At 50.9% G+C, this 19047-nt stretch overlaps 1 protein-coding gene across 5 annotated transcripts in view; it reads right to left on the bottom strand.

Annotated features, from left to right (window-relative positions):
• ZEB2 (zinc finger E-box binding homeobox 2) overlaps positions 1–19047 on the bottom strand; it is a 111749-nt gene that overhangs the window by 90371 nt on the left and 2331 nt on the right. For 3 of the 5 annotated variants that reach the window (XM_068687040.1, XM_068687036.1, XM_068687037.1), the window contains one exon: positions 18175–18312. Coding sequence is in view for 3 of the 5 variants with exons in the window: in XM_068687036.1 (XP_068543137.1) it covers positions 18175–18247 (73 nt within the window). In the remaining 2 variants the exon portion in view is untranslated. Of the gene's footprint in view, positions 1–17992; positions 18076–18174; positions 18313–18422; positions 18956–19047 lie in introns of those variants that run through there. The other 2 variants (XM_068687038.1, XM_068687041.1) reach the window with 2 other exon arrangements.

The raw sequence follows: 19047 nt of genomic DNA, 5'->3' as shown, positions 1-19047 counted from the left end.
AGTCTCCTTCCATGTACATATTTATTAGTAAGATTTTTGCATGGTATAACTCAAGTCTGGCAGTTTTTACCAACTGCGGCTTAAGAGGAGAAGTGACACAATGTAATGTTTTGTGTCTCTTTTGTCCATGCAAACTGGCCACTGAAAAGGTGCAAATCGCTGGTAAAGTACATTTTCTATAATTCAAAGCCTTTTAAGAAAGGTACACAATGCGAGAATACGCAGCTGCAATTTTAAAAAGGCTACTGTTCCTTTAATGCCCAGCTGGTCCTGAGATGTAATAAAATTGACATATTGATTCCTTTGAATTTACAAATGCCTGTTTCATAAACTCCATCTCCAAAGCCTAGGCATCTTTAGAGCACTGTCATTTTTTTCTCCAAATGGATCAATTATGTGCCCACGTAATCCTGTTACCTGTGAAATCCATGCATACTTCTCCCATTTGCTGCAGTTCCCAGGCGGACAAACTTGCATTATGTACGCATAAACAAACAGAGCATTTTCCTGATATTAGGGATTGTTTTCAAAGTGAAAGGCAATCTCCTGGGTCCTTGCTCAAAAAACATACATAGTGTGGTGTTCCTCCAAGTAACCTCGCTGCACTATATGTATAATTATTACACGACACAGCAAATCATTAAAAAAACAGACTCCTGCTATCTTAAATGCTTAACTGCAAAAAGGCAGTGACACTTTGCAGCCAGCCCTCATTTTTTGACTGAATCAAACTTTTCAGTTTCTTGACCGGCTCTTTTTATTTTCTCATTATCACCGTATTTGTGAGGAAATAATTTTCATCTGAGATGCTGCTGCGTGGCTTAAAGATCTGGAAAGCACCCAAAGCTGCAAACTTTTCTGTGAAAGTTTGGGGCTTTTAAATTTTATTTGTAGAATAATTCATCTTTTCCTCGTGGCGAGCACCTTTCCATCACTCTCACACATACACACGCACACACGGAGCCAAGCAGGCATTAACCTGCAGACCTACCACTTACGCATATAAATGCATCACACATACAGCGATCCCCATATCCCGTGGCATATTATTTGTATGAATATATACCGTGCACATAAACACATTTCTCCACACACACACACATGCACACACACACGCACACACTCCTCAAATATAAGCAGAGAAGAAGGGAATAAATGTGTTTTTCTCTGTATATGAATTCTTTATAAAGTACCGTGTATATACATAGATATGAATTCTCCTTTCATTCTTTCAGGCTGTGCTGTATCTGATTTTCTACACTTCACTGGGCAACCAGCAGTTCAGTTACACTACACTTGCACTGTACAATTTGTCTCTAAAAGGTTCCCAAAATTATGAAACATCTTGTCTGCTGCATGACCTGCTCACCGCAGTGCCTCAGCCCAAGGTGCAGGCGTACATACAGAGAGGATGGCACCGGAAAAAAAAAAATGTTTCATGCTTGGAGCCCCGCACAAGTGGCCCAACACACCACTGCCATTGTTCGGGAGTGGTTTTAAAGATAAATGGCTGCATGTTAACCAGATTTGACATGCTGCACAAAAGCAGCCACCTTTGGTCCCATGACACAGCCAAACAGAGAAAACAACAAGCAATCCTGGCAAAGATGTCCGACGCAAATAAAAGCACAACAATTTGTCACATCGTCGTTACAAAATGTTTCGGGCTCTGGGGCTTGCCATGGGACGGCGGCGATAAGAAGCCGGGTCTGAGGGTGCTGGGGCGGCGGAAGAGTTAAAGTCGAAGAAAGCTCCGGTAGTTACAGAGGGGAAACAAAGAGGATATTTTCATTTGGCTCTTTCCGAAGACAAAAAAAAAAAAAAAAGACTGCAATTAATTAAATCGAGAAGCTCAGTTGTTTTGAGAGGTGATTGAAATCTGACATGCCATGGAGAAATATTTATGTTTACTTTCTATTTTAGGAGGACGCAAAGCTACTTTTCCTTTACTGCACTTCCCCACCACGACAATGGACATGGCTGGGATAATCAAGCACTAAGAGCTGCCTGCTCGGGGCCAAATCCTGCTCGCGCTTCCCATGGCACGGGGCCTCCACTCACACGGGTGGGCCCACACGGCTCGGAGGACGCGGTGTGGGTGAGGAGTGAGGTGCGGGAGCAGAGCAGGACTCAATATCGCGCCTTCTACAGAGTCCCCAGGAGACTGAAAAGAGCAAAACAAAACTTGGACTCAGTTCAGCAAGGCCAAATTTCCACCCAGGCCTGATCCTGCAGCCTTCCACTACCACCACAGGCACCAGAGCAGTCTTTGCTGTCCCCTAACCCATGACACTTGCCGGTGCGCTCCCACCCGCTGCAGCCAGGTTGGGGTTTGCATCTACACCAATTCACTAATATTTCGATGTATTTGTACAGCCCCTACACCGAAAGCAGGAGTTCAAATGCCTCAGTGCAGCTGCTTGCTAAGCTCCACGTTTTAAAATACCTTTCAGTCAATAATCATCATTGCTTCAGTGATTACCGCTAGCTTCTTTATATTCAGTGGCAGAGGGCTGGGGAGGGGGGGGTAGTTAAAAGCAATATTGCACTGTAAATCAGAACAACCCATCGTGTGATAAACTCTGAGAATTTGGTTGTTGGGCATGTACTTCGTATTTATCTCAGTCAAATTCCTTGGCATCCCCTCGCCCTCTGACGAAACAATGACCGCTCCTCCGCGGTCCCAGAGAATCGCGGCGTGCTTCGGAGCCGCTAAGCCCCACGCGAGAGCCCTGTCAATGAGTTCAGCAGCACTTCCACGTCTCGCAGACAGGGAAAACGAGCACGACGAGGTTAATTGAGCACGTGTGGTGCTCGGGGGCCGCGCTCACCTTGCCCACAGCATGCAGCATGGGCACAGCGTGCAGGGCACCGGGGTTTCAGAGGGCTCATGAGTGTGGGAATGGCACCCGCATCACCTCTGAGGCACGCCAGGGCTCGTCACGGGGAAAGGAAAAAAAAAAAAAACACAAGTGTCAGCCAGAAGAAAAGTTCATTATTGTATGTCAGGGCAAAATTAATAGAAAGGGCTGCAACAGTTAAATTACATGGCTGAGGCAGTCTTTCTGCAGGAAGCCTAGCTTGCTTTAATTAAAGCACGTTATGTCCAAAAGCCATCGTGCGGGTGTTTTACAGCAACCTGATACCAACACCTGGATGTTCCTGCTCAAAAACTCAAAGCCCTCTGCGTATGTCCCAGCCAAGTGATCGACGTTATCGAAAGAAGGAGTTATTTTTAACCAGGGATGTGGATAAGTAAGTGAGGGCTCCGTGGAGCCGACTGGGGTACAAGGGCTGCTCAAGTGATGGCAAGGCGAGCTGCAGCACTGTGTGTCTCCGATTCTTTTTTTTTTTTTTTTGACTGTCAAGAAGATTTTAAATCTTTAATATCTGTTTGTTGTCAGGTTTGCCTCTAGCTTTTTGTGTCTGCAGGTCGTGTTTTGGTGAGGAATTAGCATTTCTCATTTGCTAGCTCAAAGTTCAGAGAAAGCACTGAAATACTGATAAACAAAGTTCATCTAAGGGAAAATCTCTGTATGCATAACCCAGTTAATTCTTTTATGGTTGCAGGATGAGATTTGAAATGCATGTTTAAAACAAGAGTTTTTACAGAAAGCGTCAGTGCAACCGAGGCTTTTCTAGTACGCTGTACTAATTTTAAACAAGAAATCATTACGATTTCTGTGCCATATTAGCATCTCTTTTATTTTGCAGTATCTGTGCTGCACTATTTCAACTCACTGCAGGTTGCTATTACTTTTTTTGGTATCGTGTCATTTAAACACATCTGAAGACCGCCGGGATTACCGGGGACTTCAGTCGACATTTCTGGCCTCTGCAAAGGATCTTAGCCAAACATTTCGTTTAGTTAAACTCTTTGCTGATGCCACAGGGCACGTAACCGCGCTGCTCCCCGAAAGTGCATAACCAATGCACTGTGCCATCTACGGCAGCGTTTGTTCAGCCTTTGCTGCGAATGGGAGAAAAAAGATACAGAATGCACGGATTGATTTTCAAATTACCTCAATATTTTGAAAACATTTTCACCTGCATGCTGAGAATGCTAAGAATAGGCAGGAAGGCAATTGTGCATTTGCACAGCCTCCACTGCATTCATTTATAAATTACCTCATCACTGACTGAAATTAACACTGATTCTTACAGGCAATTTCTCAATTTCCAATGCTAATTACATTTTTTTTACTTTTAAATTCTGTACCACCTGTTTTGGGCAAGACATCTTAGGCAGCGCGACCGCATTTAATCACAATTTTAATTAACCGCCCTGTAGATGTGAAAAAGAAGCAATTATAATGTAGATGAATGATGATTTTTCTGCATTAAATTGTTTTGTTTCCCTGGTATGTTGATTGTAACACAGCACACAAATACAGTAACTGTACAATTTTTTTCTATTGTAATTTAGTAATTGTTTTTGGAAAACCAGTTTGGGAATGAGTGACTTCATCTGTTTACAAATTGATTGATACTGTTAACTCACTGATTGCTGCAGCATACATTTTGTATTGCACAGCCTAGCATAAAATATAATTAGGCATGCACAGACTTTGCAGCACCATTTTGGAATCTGAAAATCAACTGTAACTGAAGTGTGTTTTCCTTGAGCATCCGCGGATCAGCCGGGGCTGATGATACGATAATCAACAAACAATGGGCTTTTCCCATTCCGCCGCTGGTAGAAACCCTTGGATTTCATCTGATAGCCTAATGGCACAAGTTTTCTGAATTGTGCTTAGCCGGGCCTGGGAGCCGAGGGCTGGCAAGCGTGCGGCTTGCCCGGCTCGCTCAGATCGCTATCGGGAGGAGCGCGCGGGCGCTGGGCAGGAACAATGGTGGCACCAGGACACGCGGGGAGGGCGCAGAGCGCGCCTGCGCTGGGCACCAGCCACCTCCGGCTCTGCACTGCGGGGGATAAGATCTGCTTCTGACTCACGGCCTGCAGATACAGATCTCCTCAGCTATGTACGTGTCGAGGCCGAGAAGCTCTGAGATGTCGTCTTCTCGCCTTTTCCCCAGCCCGGCCTTCTCTGAAATCAGCAGAGCGAGACCCCAGACCTGGAGTTGACCAGAACAGGAAAAGTCATGTCCTGTCACCCCCACACCTGTGATGCCACCCACAGTGGACAGAAAGAGGGACACCCGGCCAGAGGGACAAGAAGGATGTGGGGCTGGTTGGGTGCTGCCTCCAGGGGCTGAGGTCTGGGGACATCTCTGGGGGTTCCTGGTCTCATCTGCTGGCCTGCTCACTTCCTAAATATTGGTCAAGAGGGAAGGACGGAAAGTCTACTGTTCAGTAGGTGATTTTCGTAAGGATCCCACTATCCATACATAAAAGGGTCTATTATCTCACTGCGGAAGAGATTTACATGCATAACTCCCATTAACTCTTATGGGACTTAGGCACGTAAATCTCTTGTGCATCTAGAGAAGAATAGACCACATAAGGTCTTGTGATCTATACTGCCAGTAGGTTTAAGTCCCTTTCATTTATAAAGCTATACAAAAATTAACCATTAAAGCTTCTCCTGTGCAAGCTGTCCCCCTACATATATCACCCAGCACTCTGTTTGAAGTACTCGATGTAAACGCACACTGAGCAAAGGTACAGGGGAGAGCGAGCCCATTCGTTTCAGTTAGTAAAACTGTCATAGTTGAAAGGAAGCAGGCTAAGGGCAGGTAGAAAAATTGTACAGGTTTCGTCCAGCAGATTCAATTTCAGATTTAGGCTCTCGACCGCACTGTTTGGAGAAGGAATACTTTCATTTTGCTGAGCGCTCCCTCCTCCCCCTCCTCCCCTCTCTCCCAGCCCTACTTGGAGCCCTCGAGTAAAGCACCGTGCCTTGGACAAAATAACCCCGAGTGGCTGGAGCGATACAATCTTTACACAATCAAACTAAGATGCTGCATCTACTAAGGGAAAATAAATAAATCTTTTTATTTCATAAACTTGTTTAAGCTGAAATGTTCATTGGTAAGCCTGTAAAAGTGGGAACATCTGTGCTCCTGCTGGGATTTGATGTCTCACCACAAACCTTTCCATAAGCACTTTGTCTCTGATAGGAAACAAAGAGGAAAATACCTGATCCCCAGCCCCAGTTGGGCAGCTCCTTCTCTCTTCACGCCCCGACCTACCGAGCATTCCTCCCGGCCAAGAGCTGCCTCCCAGGGCTACCTCTGCCATGTGAGCTGGCCAGCTAATCTCTGAGCAAACGCCTGCAGCAAACCTGAGGAGAGTTTACAGAGACGACGAGGAAGGAGAAGGGGGAAAAAACTTTCTACGGATAAAGCCTACGGCACCTCTACAAGACGACAACCAGGACCTAAATATAGCTCCACACGCTCAAGTTGTCTCCTGGTGAACTGCTGAGATGCAAAGTCATGGCCACCTAACAAATACGTATTTTAACCTTAATCCTGTTTCCTGTTCCCTTCCACTAACCTGCCAGAACCCAGCTTTCTTTATGTCTGCCTGCCAGGAGTCATCCCACCACGCTTACAGGTATTTGGAAGGCGCTCCTTTTATCACAGCAGCCCCGCCGGGATGATGTGGTGCTTGGAAAGTCCATCCTGCATGCCCTGCCTGCACGCGGGGCAACCTCTCCTCGGGAGCTTATGAGAAAATCCACTGTTGAAATAAATAACAACTCTCAACGAATGATCAAAGAAGAAATAAATCTTTTACCCTTATAAGACTTTTTAAAACTGAAATCCCATTTTTAAGTGGATAACAGTTAAGAGGCTACGGGCCACCTATTTATCTGGGAGCTACGTTTTAAGTGTTTGCTGCACGGATATCGGACAGACAAACGGATCTGTGGCTCTCGGGAGCACAAGCCTTTAAAATAAAGTTTGTGTGTAGTATACGAAAACATATTGTTTGGAATTTAAGTTCTAATATCTAGGAATAAACAGAGCATTAAATCAAGCAAAACTGTGACAAGGCCAATATGCACATGGATGATGCCAGCGAGGCATCTCCAGCCCTTTGTTCACAGCTTAACAAAACTGTGCCGTCACACCACTTTAGCTCAACAGTGCCTGTCGAATGGGCATCAGCAGATCAGCCAATGCCTGTCACACACACAGCTGAAAAACTGTTTGAAAGCAAGGCTTACTTTAGCACCAGCCTGGTAGCAAAAGTGAGAGGGATTTTTAATCATCTGGTAAAGACTACATATATGTATTTAGGGGGAAATATATATATATATATATATATATATTGTCAGCTCTCTTCCCCGGGAAAGTAACGCAGTTTTGCTCTTTTTCACCTTTAAAGAGGGAACGGGTCTGACAGCGTTGCCTGGTCCTCACTAGGCAGCTCCCTTGCATGCACTGAACAAGATTTGGAATTATTTGCAAAGAAGTGAAATTCCATCAGGGGCGGAGGGGGGAACAGCCCCGATTTGTCCAATAACCTATTAAAAATTAATTCCTACCCCATCCCACTCAGCGCCCCCCAGCAGAGGGGAAATGAACTAACATATCTGAGGAAATATTTGTTTTGCTTCTCGCGTAATTATCTTCACAGCTGATCATCCCTCTGTTTTTATTATTATTATTATTATTATTATTTATTTATTTTGAGCGTATCAAAATACGCTCCCATGGCTAGGAACGACCCTCTCAGTCACTTCTCTTCCCAACTAAAGGGCACGACCACCCCCTCAAGGAGGGCAGCCCGGCTTGCTGGCAGTGCCAACCCCTGCCCAGCACCTCTTTGTTCCCAAACACCTTTCCCCTCCCTGGCCCTTGGTTATATTTCTCCCCCCCATCCCCAACCCTGTTTGTTGGGCCAGGCTCGGGATGCTCGCTCCCTAAGGATGCATGGGGGGGGTCGGGTGGTCTTGGGGGGTCTGGAGGGGTCTGGGGGGGTCTGGGCACGGCAGCCCCGGGTGCTGAGCCCGCTCCCCCTGCCTGCCCGCCGCTGCTGTCAGCTCGCTGCCTGCACTTTAGCTGTCTCTTTCCCAGTCCCTACCCTGTCAGTTTCTGGCCTGCCAATTTCAACTTGAAGCTTGACTGGGCTGATTTGATGCAAATACCTCCAGGGAAAACCCTGAAACTGATGAACAGTTATGTCAAGTCGATTTTGCACCATCGGGAAAAGGTAACCTCTGCGAGAAAAAAAAACAACAAGGTTAAAGAGACAAGGGCTTTTCACGTGTAATACCACTGCTGCACATCTCGTTCACTGTTTACCATCCCTCAGAAATTGTAACTGTCAGAATTAGTCCTAATTGCAGATGCGAAAGCTGCCATTATAATAAAAACAGAGGCAGTGCAGGCATTAAATGTAGCAGCCTAATTTGTGAGACTACTGAAAAGGTAGAGTAAATGAATATTTCATTACTTTAATTACCAGGGACTACTCTTTTCTTGCTGTCTTATGATAAGTGTTGCTGTAACTAGCAACAGCAAACATCCACTAAAACATAAAGTGCAATAATAGTACTGCTGTCAGGATCGCTGCTTTAAAATACGAGCGGGGGGGCCGGGGAGGGGAGGGGGGGGATATATAATGCTTTATCTATTTCTTAGAGATTCGCAGGAGATGGAAACTCATTGCACGTCAAAAAACAAAGAGGCGAGTAAACAGGTTTTAGCCGAGGAAAACACCGGCCGGGAGGAGGGGGGGAGCTGAGGACACGTCTCAAAGCCCTCACTGGGGGGGAGGAGGCGGTAAAGGGCCGTTCCTCGTTATCCCCCCCCCCCTTAAATTATCCCCCCTCCCGTGAGCCAAGTTTGGGGCCGCGCCGAGCGGAGCCGCGCTGGGGAGGGGGCGGCCCCCGTGGGGGCGGCCACGGAGCCCCCCGGGGTTTGTGCGGGGCTGGGGGGAGCCGGCAAAGGGCTCCTGGAGGCTGGGGGGGGGTCTCTGGGAGCCCCCTGCACGCCCCACCGGGGGTTCTCCGACCGTGCCCGGTGCCGGTCCCCAGCGCAGCGCCCCCCCCCCTCCCGCCCCGTCGGGGCTCCCCCGTGCCCCGGCCCCGGCGCAGCTCCCTCCCCGACGGTCCCAGGCAAATTTGTCAACAATTCGCAGCCACTCTGGTAATTGCATTCCTGGAATCCGCAGCGATGGATGCGCAGATAGGGAGGGAGGAGGGAGGAGAGAGGGAGGGAGCCTCGCTGCTGCCCGCAGCGCCCCGGCCCTCGCTCCCTTCTCCCACGCGTGTCCCCCCCACGCCCGGTGACGGGGGGTCGCTGGGGACCCCACTCGTGTCCTCTGCCCTGATCCCAACCCCCCCAGCTCCTCTCGGCAGCCCCGGTGTCCTGCCCCGGCCCCGAAAATATGCAAGGCTTTGCGGCGGCGCCGAGAAGCAGGACAAAGTTTAACTTCTCCGCTGGCAGCCGGAGAATAAGTGGCGGGCAGAATTGGAGCAAAAGATCTGATTTGCTGAATTCTGCTCTTTGATTTGTGTGTTTGTGTGTTATTGCTACCGCTAAGGTTGTTGCCAACCTCAATTAGATCACAAATGAGATCAGTTTAATTCAGCTCCCAAACTGTGACCTGACCATGGTCTGAAAGTATTCAAACCCGCGTTTTAAGCCTTCCTTTGATTTCCAAAAGGAATACTGCATGCTTGGTCATTCATACAAATAACATAAAACGTAATTATGGGATGATTTGGCAGATGACGTCCCTGCCAAGCGGCTCTCCCTGCCAGCCGCCGCGGTGCTGGCCCGGTGGCGGTGCGGGGCTGAGCGCCCCGTCGGAGCCCCGAGGGGCTGCGGGGGACAGGCGACAACGGCGGGGGCACCTCCCGGACCCCCCGGCCGGGAGCTGCTGCCTCGCCTGGGAGGGGAGAGGATCCGCGCCAGCGAACCTCCGGGAGGCTGCGACAAAGGGAGCTTGCAGCTTGACACACGGGTAACAGCATAGCAAACACCTTTAATTCTGTCACGTCTCATACCCTTTGCTTTCTCACACGTTTGTGGCTGCTCTAACATCGACACCTCCACTTTAAGGGGGGAAAAAAAAAAAAGAAAAAAAAAGAAAAAAAAAAAAACCTCGACAACAAAAATCCTGAAACGAGGCAATCTTGTGCCGGAGCTAAAAAGAGAAACACCTGTAAAGTTATTCTCCTGGAAAAAAAAAATGAATAAAATAAAATAAAATAAGCACCCCACGGGCTGCGTGGGAGAGACTCCGAGCTGCACGGGGAGGCTGGGGGCCGGCCGAGATTTGGGGCAGAGGGCTCGGAACAGAGGGGAACCGAGGGCTGGGGAGGGGGGCGACGGTGGCGGTGCCCCCCTGCCCTGGCAGCACAAGGGCCGGCGAGGAGGCTGGAGGTAGGATAGAGGCAAGAAACAGGAGGCTGGAGGCAGGAGGATGGAGAACAGAGGCAGGAGGCGATGCTGCCCCCGGGCACCTCCCGCCTGCGCGCCCCTTGCGCGGTACCTGCGCGGGTTGCGGCCGCGCAGCGCGCAAGGAGTTAAGGCGCTTTGCAGCCTCGCCGGGGAGGTTAATATCACAGCTGCCGGGTAAAGCATTATCCAGCACCTCACTTAACAAAAGCCTGCTTTTGCAAACAGACTCCTACTTTTCCCCAAGTGTCCAAAGGTGTTTACTGAAGTAAATCTGCCTAAATCCTCCACTGCTTGGGTCATGGGGGTGGTTAGGAGGGTGGAAGGTGTAGAGATAATCTCTTTTTGTAAATTCTGCAAATCTTCTGGGAAAAAATCAGGAATCTGTGTCACATGCTTCTGTTCAACTGGTAACATCTCGCTTAGCGTGCTCCTTCTGAGTGAGATCTGCCAGAGCAGCTACAGGAAAATAAGACATCCCTCCCGCTCCGCATTGTTCGAGCTGCTCTTCCCTCCCGAAGTTGCTTTAGCACGTTTAATCTATTTGCTGATGGGGAAAAAAAAAAATAAAAATGAAAAAAAAAAAAAAAAGTGAGGATCTTAAAAGCGGTTTCTGAAAAAAAAAAAAAAATGACAGTTTGGTCGGCAGGAGATGGTGTAGCTGAAAACTTGTCACTTGAGATTTCTGCGCTACCCCGGCTATTCCGATACCAGCAACTGCATAGGACTTTTTGCATGTTGCAAATAGAGGCAAACAACACAGGAAATTTTGACAGCTCTGCCTGAAAGGGCTTAAATACTTTTCAGTAAGCGGGATCCGGTTATAAATAAACCTTCTCTTGGTGCGAAAAAAGTGGCTCCGACCAAAGACCTCGCCATCTCTTTCCAAGTGGCTTCTGAAAAGCCCAGAAGAGCTGGGGGAGAGCGGGCAGCCGGGGAAATAAAGGAGGGGGGGCGGTGGGAAAATGGACGTGGACGTGACCACCAGGGAGCCCGGCCACTGAAAGTGCCACGAAGGTCGCCTTCCTGCTCTTCCTCCTCCTCCTCCTCCTCCTCGGTGCCGCTTGCCGGCCGCAGCTCGCTGCTTTTCCCCGACGGGGCGGGCCGGCCAAAGCCGGGGGGGGGAGAAAAACGACGGCCCCGGAGCCCCCCCAGCCGTTGCTCCCCACCCGGACCCCCCCGGGGAAGAGGTGACACCCCGTTAATTTGGGGAGCCGGCTTTTCCCCCCCTTTCCACAGCCCTCCGGGGGTGGCCCAGCCTGCCTCTCCCCCCCGGCCACCCCTCTGCCCAAGGTCACGGCGAGTAAACAATAATCGTAATTAAACGAAAAGAATAGGCAGCAGTCAAGAGCCGAGAGTACACACACCTGACCCTAACTCTAGCAGGCTGCTCGGAGTAGAATTTGATCCCTCCCTGACACTTTCTACCTCAAGTGTTAGAGCGAGTGGCCATGAATAGTACAGGCATGCCATCTTGTAACACTATCTGCCTGTCAGAGGAGCCAAGGCTGGGTAGAGCAGGATCTATATAAGGCTTGTAACTAGGGGAAGCCCAACAAACAGCTACAAACACCTAAGTTATTTTACTCAGCCTCCACCCTTCTGCTTTTTCCCCCCTCTTCTCACTCTCTTTTTTTTTTCTTTTCATCTTGGCTTTCTGTTGCAGAATGCAAATGTAGCCTGCCGGCGGTGAATGGGCTGAATTGTGATTAAGAAGAAGAAGAGCTCCTTTCTTTGTTCTCCCCTCAGGGGATGTTTACTGGGAGAGACACAGCGGATCAGATATGAAAGGCATTCAGGTCAGCATTGATGTGAGCGAAAGTGAAATCATACCTAAGGCATTCAAAAGACCGCCGTGTCAGGGGTTCAGCTAACGGTGCATCTACTGTGTGTGTCTTCCCTGGTAGGCACAAAAAAATAAAAATAAAAATAAAAAAAAATCTCTCCACAAACAGGCATTTTTTAAAATTACAACAAAAATTATAGAGAGGGGAGGGAAGAAGAAGAAGAAAAAAAAAAAATCACAAAACTTTTCCCTCGCTTTACCTCCCCAGGACTTGGGGCTCTTTTCCCTTTCTGGCCCGTGGACGGAGCAGGTCAACTCGTGTTAATTGTGCCGTCGTCATTTTTTAGGGGGAAAGGAGCTCGTCTGAAAGGCGAGCCGTTATTTTTAGGCGGACCTGCATGTGCTGGGTGTGCGCACAGCCTCTCTCCCCGCACGCCTAGGTAGGTGCACACGCATGCACAGATCCGCCTGCATCTGCGAGGCTCAGTTATTCGGGTAGGAAACGCAGGCAGTCGTTCCTCGCCTCCCTCAGAAAGCAGCTTCTGTGCTGAAGGACAGAACAGCATCCAAACAGCACAGCACACCTTAAAAACCGAGCTTTTAGGGACTTTGCAACTCCTAGGAGCACTTTGCTGAAAGCTCGCAGTGTAGAGGACGGCAGCCGCAGCCCTGAGAAGTTGGTACACAGCTATTTGAGTTAAACTGCCTCAAGAAGTCCAGGCATTGTCCTTTCTTTTTTTCATTAAAAATGCTTAATCAAGAAATATTTGGATCTTACTTTTTTATTTTTATTTTTTTTTTAAGTTTATGCTTCTCGCAGCCTGAATATTCTCTCACTAGACTTTCCAAGCGGTTAGCTGACGCTGTTGGCATAAACAGAGATATGTAAATACACAGGGAAAAAATCGCAAATTACAGCTAAGCATACAAAGAGTTAGGAGGTGGCTGCATTTACAGAGGGTGAAATGAAAATGAAAACCACAAAACATGAAAAAAAAAAAGGAGCTTAAAAAATTAAGGAGCAAGACTGGATGCAGCGTGCAGTAACCATCCCCTCTGTTCTGAATTTGTTTACACCTTCAGAGCCTTAGTTAAAATATCTTGTTTGTCTAATGCTCACATCTGCTTTAATGGTGACGTTTAATTCTGAAATATTTTCAACTAGTGTTTCTGCCTCACAGATTTCTCCCCTTTTTCTCCGTACTCTAAAAAGACAACTAAAGAGCAATCAAAAAGGTGTCTGACTTGGCCATTCAGACAATTGCACCCTTGTGGGAATGCTGGAATGAATGGTACAGTGGACACCCCAGCACTATTGACGTTATAAACATGTAAATGAAACACATTAGGGCAGACAATCAATTGTCTGTGAGCACTGCAAACCTGCACTCCCTTTCTATGTGACAGGCACAAAATAGTGTCTACCTTGGGAAGCCATGGTCTTGGAGAAAAAAGGACAAAGAGTTCTCTTTCACAGAGGAGAAAATGCACCTTAAAAGCACTGGGATAATGCAGATGCCAAAAACTGTTGGGAGGCGAAGAATTTCCTATTTCTTGGAATGAATGTGGGGCTGCTGTAAAAGGATCAACACCCTGCCTTCCACTCTAAAGGGAGACACACATTTTTCTTGGGCGATATTACCAGCCTGTCCTGAGCCTGCATCTCGGTCTTCCATCTATTCTCCCTACCTTGGGCAGTTGGCTTCGTATCGTTATCAATAATTAACTTGTAACTCTCTCATTTTTTTTAAATTTATTTATTTATTTTTTTAATTTTCATATGTGGCTTTGCCAGGCACTGAATGTATTTTCTCACAGCAGTCAGAGGTTCCCCCAAAACTTTCCTCGCGTGCAATAAGCAGAGCCCAGGGAGCGCAGCACCGTCACGAGTGGCAAGCGACGAAGCGGGCGCTAACCTCCAAATTCCCTGCTTCTCTCCAAACTCCGAATAAAACGAATAGATCAGCCCTGCCACGGAGAGCAGCCTCCTCTGCTCCCTGCCACGGCTCGCTCCGGCCGCCACGGTGCGCGGAGCGGTGCAGCGGGGGATGCGCTGCGCCCTGCCCGCATTTTGCGCCTCGATTTTTAATACCTATCTCCAGGTGCTTCCTTCGACGGAGAGCATTTAATTCCCAGCCGAGGAAGCCGCTCTCCCGAGCAATCTGCTCGCAACGGATTCGCCCCCCCGGCAAGGTGCCGAGGCAAGGCAGCGCTCCCAGGTGCCCTCTCCAGCTTGCGCCACCTGAATGTCGCGACAGGCAGCCTCCCCGCTGCCTCGCCAGCCTCCCCCGGGCTGCCTCCAAACTTCTCCCGGCTGGGAAGGAGAGCCTCGCTTCCCACTCGCTAAAGGCAGCAGCCGGGCTCGTTTTTCTCTTTGGCAAGTGGGAAGTGAAGTGGGTTTCCCCCCTTCCCCACATCCCCTAAAGGAGGCTGGGTGTCTTTTGGGGAAGGGCTCCGGGCACTGTGACCGCGGCCGCTCGGCTGCTGCGGGCTCTGCTCGGCTCAGACGCCCTGAAAGCATTGAACTTTCTCCCTTTTCTTTGCAACTGGAAGCGAGATGGCAAAGGAATCAAAGGGAGCTGTTTACTGAAACTTTGGAGTAAATTAGCTCCAACTTTCCCCCCTCCCCCTTTCCCCTCCTTCCAGGGGATTTTAATTTTTTTTTTTTGAGGGGGGGTCAGGGGAAAAAAATACACTGGCCTAAGGAGGAGAGGGGCAGGGCAGAGCAGGGCAGGGCAGGGAGCAGGGACCCCGCCGCCCCTCTCCGCGCATCCCCGCGCATCCCCGCGCCGCTGCCTGCGCACCCCCGCCTCCGCGGGGCGCCCGTGCGGAGCGGGGCGGAAAGGGGGCTCGCTGCCCTCTCCTCCTCCTCCTCCTCCTCCTCCACCATCTCCCTCCTCCTCCTCCTCCTCCTCCGCCTCCTCCTCCTCCTGCTCCGCCGCCACTTCTCCCGAGTGAAAGTGCCGCGAAGTGAGTCAGGCGCCGGGAATCATCTGACCCAACTTCCCGGGGCGCCGCCGCATTCCTGGGCTGCCTCCCCCGGCCCCCCCTCAACCCCAAATCCCCCCCACCCCACTTATAGGGTCCCCTCCTTTCCCCCCCACCTCCATTCCCGGGAGGGGGGGGGGAGGGGGCGCCGTCCTGCCCAGCCGCCCCCCCCCCCAGGCTCTCAGCCCCCAACCGTGCCGTTATCTCGCCCCCCCTGGGCTCCTCCCCGGCTTTCCCCCCCGCTCGGCGCCGCGATCGCAGCCGGCCCCGTTATCTGAGCCGAGCCGAGCTGAGCCGAGCCCTGCCCAGCCCCGCACACGCCGCCGGGCGCGCACCCGGAGCGGCGGCTGGGCGATCCCGCGGGGTCCCCCCCCTGCAATTCGGGGCCGACTGCACTCACGCCACTCCGGCTTCCTCGATGGCCATCTACTTTGGGTGGCTTATTTATCTGTTTATTTATTTCCCGTGTTTTTAATTTTTAGTTTGGTCCTGCCGCGTTTCATAAGGAATTTCTGTCTGATTTCGATAAGCATCACCGTTTCTAGTGTTATCAGCAAAGACACAAGCTCAGAAGTGACATCTTTTCCACGAATCCAGGAAAGAAGCAAAAATCCACTCAGTCCAGATAAATCCTGGGCAATTCCCAACGGGAAAGGCACTGGATACGTGCTTGTCGAGAAAGAGAAAATGAAAAGAAAAAAAAAAAAAAAAAAAGAACCCAACACCAAAACCACCAAAACCCAACACCACCACCACCAAAACCCACCCTCTCTCGTCTACCTGCTTCTCAAAACCAGGACATTTCTCACTCGGAAATGAATGAGAGAACCAAATTCTGGGGCACAAAGAGAAGAAAAGAGGGGACAGGCAGAGAGTGGAGCCTTTCCCCCCTGCCCTGGCCAGAGCAAGAGGCTGCCGGCGCACAAGTTAGACCTTCGCGCAGCCAGCGCGCACACTTGAGCTGAAGTTTGCGGGCTCTTTCGGTGGTTACCTTCCAAAATCGCAATTCAACTTGCGGCTCCCGAGCCGGGGGCGGCTTCCCAAGTTAGAGCACTTGGGGTGAAAAGCCCCGAGGCGAAGGGAGGCAGGAGCCTGTGCCACCCCGGGCCGCGCGTCCTCCCCAAGCCCTGCGCGCAAGGGCAGGGGGCAGAGGCTGCGGCGGGGTGCCCTACCCAAACGCGGGCACCCGGCCCTTTTATTTCTGTTTCTCCACTCGGATCGGGGGGAGAAAATATTAGACACACGGGCGCATCCCTCAGCACGGAGCATGTGATGGGTTTAACACGCTAAACTAATAAGCTTGTGTTAAAAGGCGAGGAGGCGAAAGCAGAAGAATAAACCCCCCTCAAACACTCAGAATATTCTTTCCTGCAAAAGAGCACTTCTGGATGCGTTGCTTTAAATCTCATTCTCGTTTTCTCTCAAAAATGACTGTTTAACATAAGAAAAAAGGCTACTTGACACAAAGCTTTTGTTATCCAGTTGATCAGCAACGTGCTTTAGATACTTGTAAGGGGAAAAAAGCCCCACAACAGACATTGATTTTAGAAAATCAATAACCAACATTTAATAAAAAGAACAGAGGAAACACAAGAGAGGAGAGGGAAACATTACGTGTAATTTTAATGTCTACTAAATTACCCAGAGATGAGGGGAAGGGGAGGTCTCCTCTGTGAGGACCACCTTAAATAATGACAGACACAAGAGTAAAGGGTGGTGGTGGAGGGGGAGAGACTTTAAAAAAAGATAACAAGGAACGGATCCTTGGGAAGCTGCTCGGAATATATTATTTTAGTTGGGGTTTTTTGTAATACTAAGCCAAGCAAATAGATCAAAGACAACACAAAGGGAAAAGCCAGTGTAACACAGCGAACAGTTTCTGACTAAAATTCCTCTATCACTCCCCCATATGGCTCGACGCCTCCACCACAACAAGAAAAAGACACACACACACGCACACACACACACACACACACTCGCACACACTCACAACCTAGAGAGAGAGAGAGGGAAGGGGAGGGGGGGAAGGATCATTTGTTTCTAATCAACATTCTCTCCTCTTTGTTTTTTCTTTTTTTTTTTTTTTTTTTTTGTTATTGTTGTCGTGTCCCCCCCCCCCCTTTTTCCCACCCCCACCTCCACCTCTCCACTTAAAAGAAGTAGCCGAGCCCTAAGCGAGCGGGTTCAGGTTCGCACAAAACATCTTCCTTTCCCCCGGCTCCTCGGCGGGGAGGAAAGTTGTTGCGAGCGGGGCCGGCCCGGCCGTGCGAGGGGCTGCGGGAGGGGGGCAGCGGCTGTCGGCCGGGGGCGGGGGGGAGAAAGGGAAAAAAAAAAAAACACAACGGGGAGGCACTCGGGGAGGCACGCACACACAGCCCCGCACCCGTGCCAGCCTCCCGAGGGGGGCTCGGAGCGGAGCACCGCGTCCCAGCGCCCCCCCTGCCCCCCGCAGCCTCCGGGGCCGGGGGGCGAGGGCGAGCGTGGCCCGGAGGCCCCCCCCTGACCTCGTGGGGCCGGTTCCCGGTTCCCGGGGAGGAAGTTTCCTTGCGGAGCCTCCGCCGAGCCCGAGCGAGAGGCGCTGCCCGGTGCCGGCGCGCCCCGGGGTTCTCACGGTGCCGGCTTTTTCCCAGGGCCGGCGGCTCCCCGGCCGCCCCCCTGCGCACCTCTCCGCGCCCCCTCCGCTCCTCTCGGCCCCCCTCCGCTCCTCTCCGCTCCTCTCGGAGCCCCCCCGGCCCCTCCAGCCCCCGGCCGCCGCCTCCCCTCCGCCGCGGGGCAGGGGCGCGCCCGCTCCGCGCCCGCGCAACAAACTTTGGGGCGCGGCGGGGGCGCGCTGCGCGCCCCCCTGGCCCCTTCCTGGAGCACCCCGCTGCCTCCCCGAGTGTCCCCCCCCAGCATCACCGGAGCACCGCAGCCTCCGCGGCCGCGCAGCCTCCGCGGGACGCCCCGCTCCGGGCTCCGCCGCTGCCTCCCCGCTTTGCGCCGGGTCCCCCCCCTTCGCCTTCCAGCCCCCCCCTCACCACCACCACCCCCCCCGGGGCTTCTCCGCCCGGCCGGAAAAGTTTGCTCGGGGGGCTGCTTACCGTTTTTCCTCCGGGGGTTGGCTTGTTTTCGCCTCTTACACCTGGGGCCATCCGCCATGATCTGCTGCTTCATTGATAAGAGTGGATCAGATGGCAGTTCGCATGGACTCGACTCCCTGATTCAGCAGCACGCAGACTCTATGTAACAACCAAACACAGCAACAATGTGGGCATTGGTATATCCCATTTAAACGCAGGGCGCCAACGGGGACCCGAATTTGCACCCGCAAAAGAACCCATCCACGCACACGGCGAGGCTTGCCGTGCCGGGGGAGGTGGGACGCAGACGGAGCGGGCTCCCCCCTCGCTCCCCAGCCGGGCAGATTGCCTTCTTGCTCCTCTCTTTCTTTCTTTCTCTTTCTTTCTTTTTTTTTTTTTTTTTTTTTTTTTTCGCTTTCTTTTTTTTCGCTCTCTTTCTTTTTGGTGCGTGCCCCTGCGTGCGGGTGTGCGTGTGCGTGTGGCTCCCGCTCGCTCCCGGGGTGCGTGTGCGCGCGTGTGCGGGTGCGTGTGTGTGTGTGTGCGCGTGTGTGTGTGTGTGTGTGTGTGTTGCACCAGCAAAGCAGATCAGAGAGAGCCCAGAATTACATCTCAAATGAGTCATAACTCATGACCGTATATGAGGAGAAGCACAGCTTTTACAGTAGGCTGCCTGACTCAATGCTAGGCGGACCGTTTCCTCCTAAAAGTACTTTAATTTGACATTAGGACTTGTTTGCGCACGAAATGCTAGCCTTCTCTGCTGCTGCCCCTGCCTTCATTTTCTTTATTTTATTTATTTATTTTTTTTTTTGCCAGAGTGGACCCCGGCGAAGTGATAAGAGCGGAGGGAAACATGGCTCTCCCCTGCCCTTTTGGGGTAAAGCACAGAGCGGA

This window comes from Anas acuta, chromosome 6 (assembly GCF_963932015.1).
Source record: "Anas acuta chromosome 6, bAnaAcu1.1, whole genome shotgun sequence".
Lineage (NCBI taxonomy): Eukaryota > Metazoa > Chordata > Aves > Anseriformes > Anatidae > Anas > Anas acuta.
This window is presented reverse-complemented; position numbering and strand designations above follow the sequence as displayed.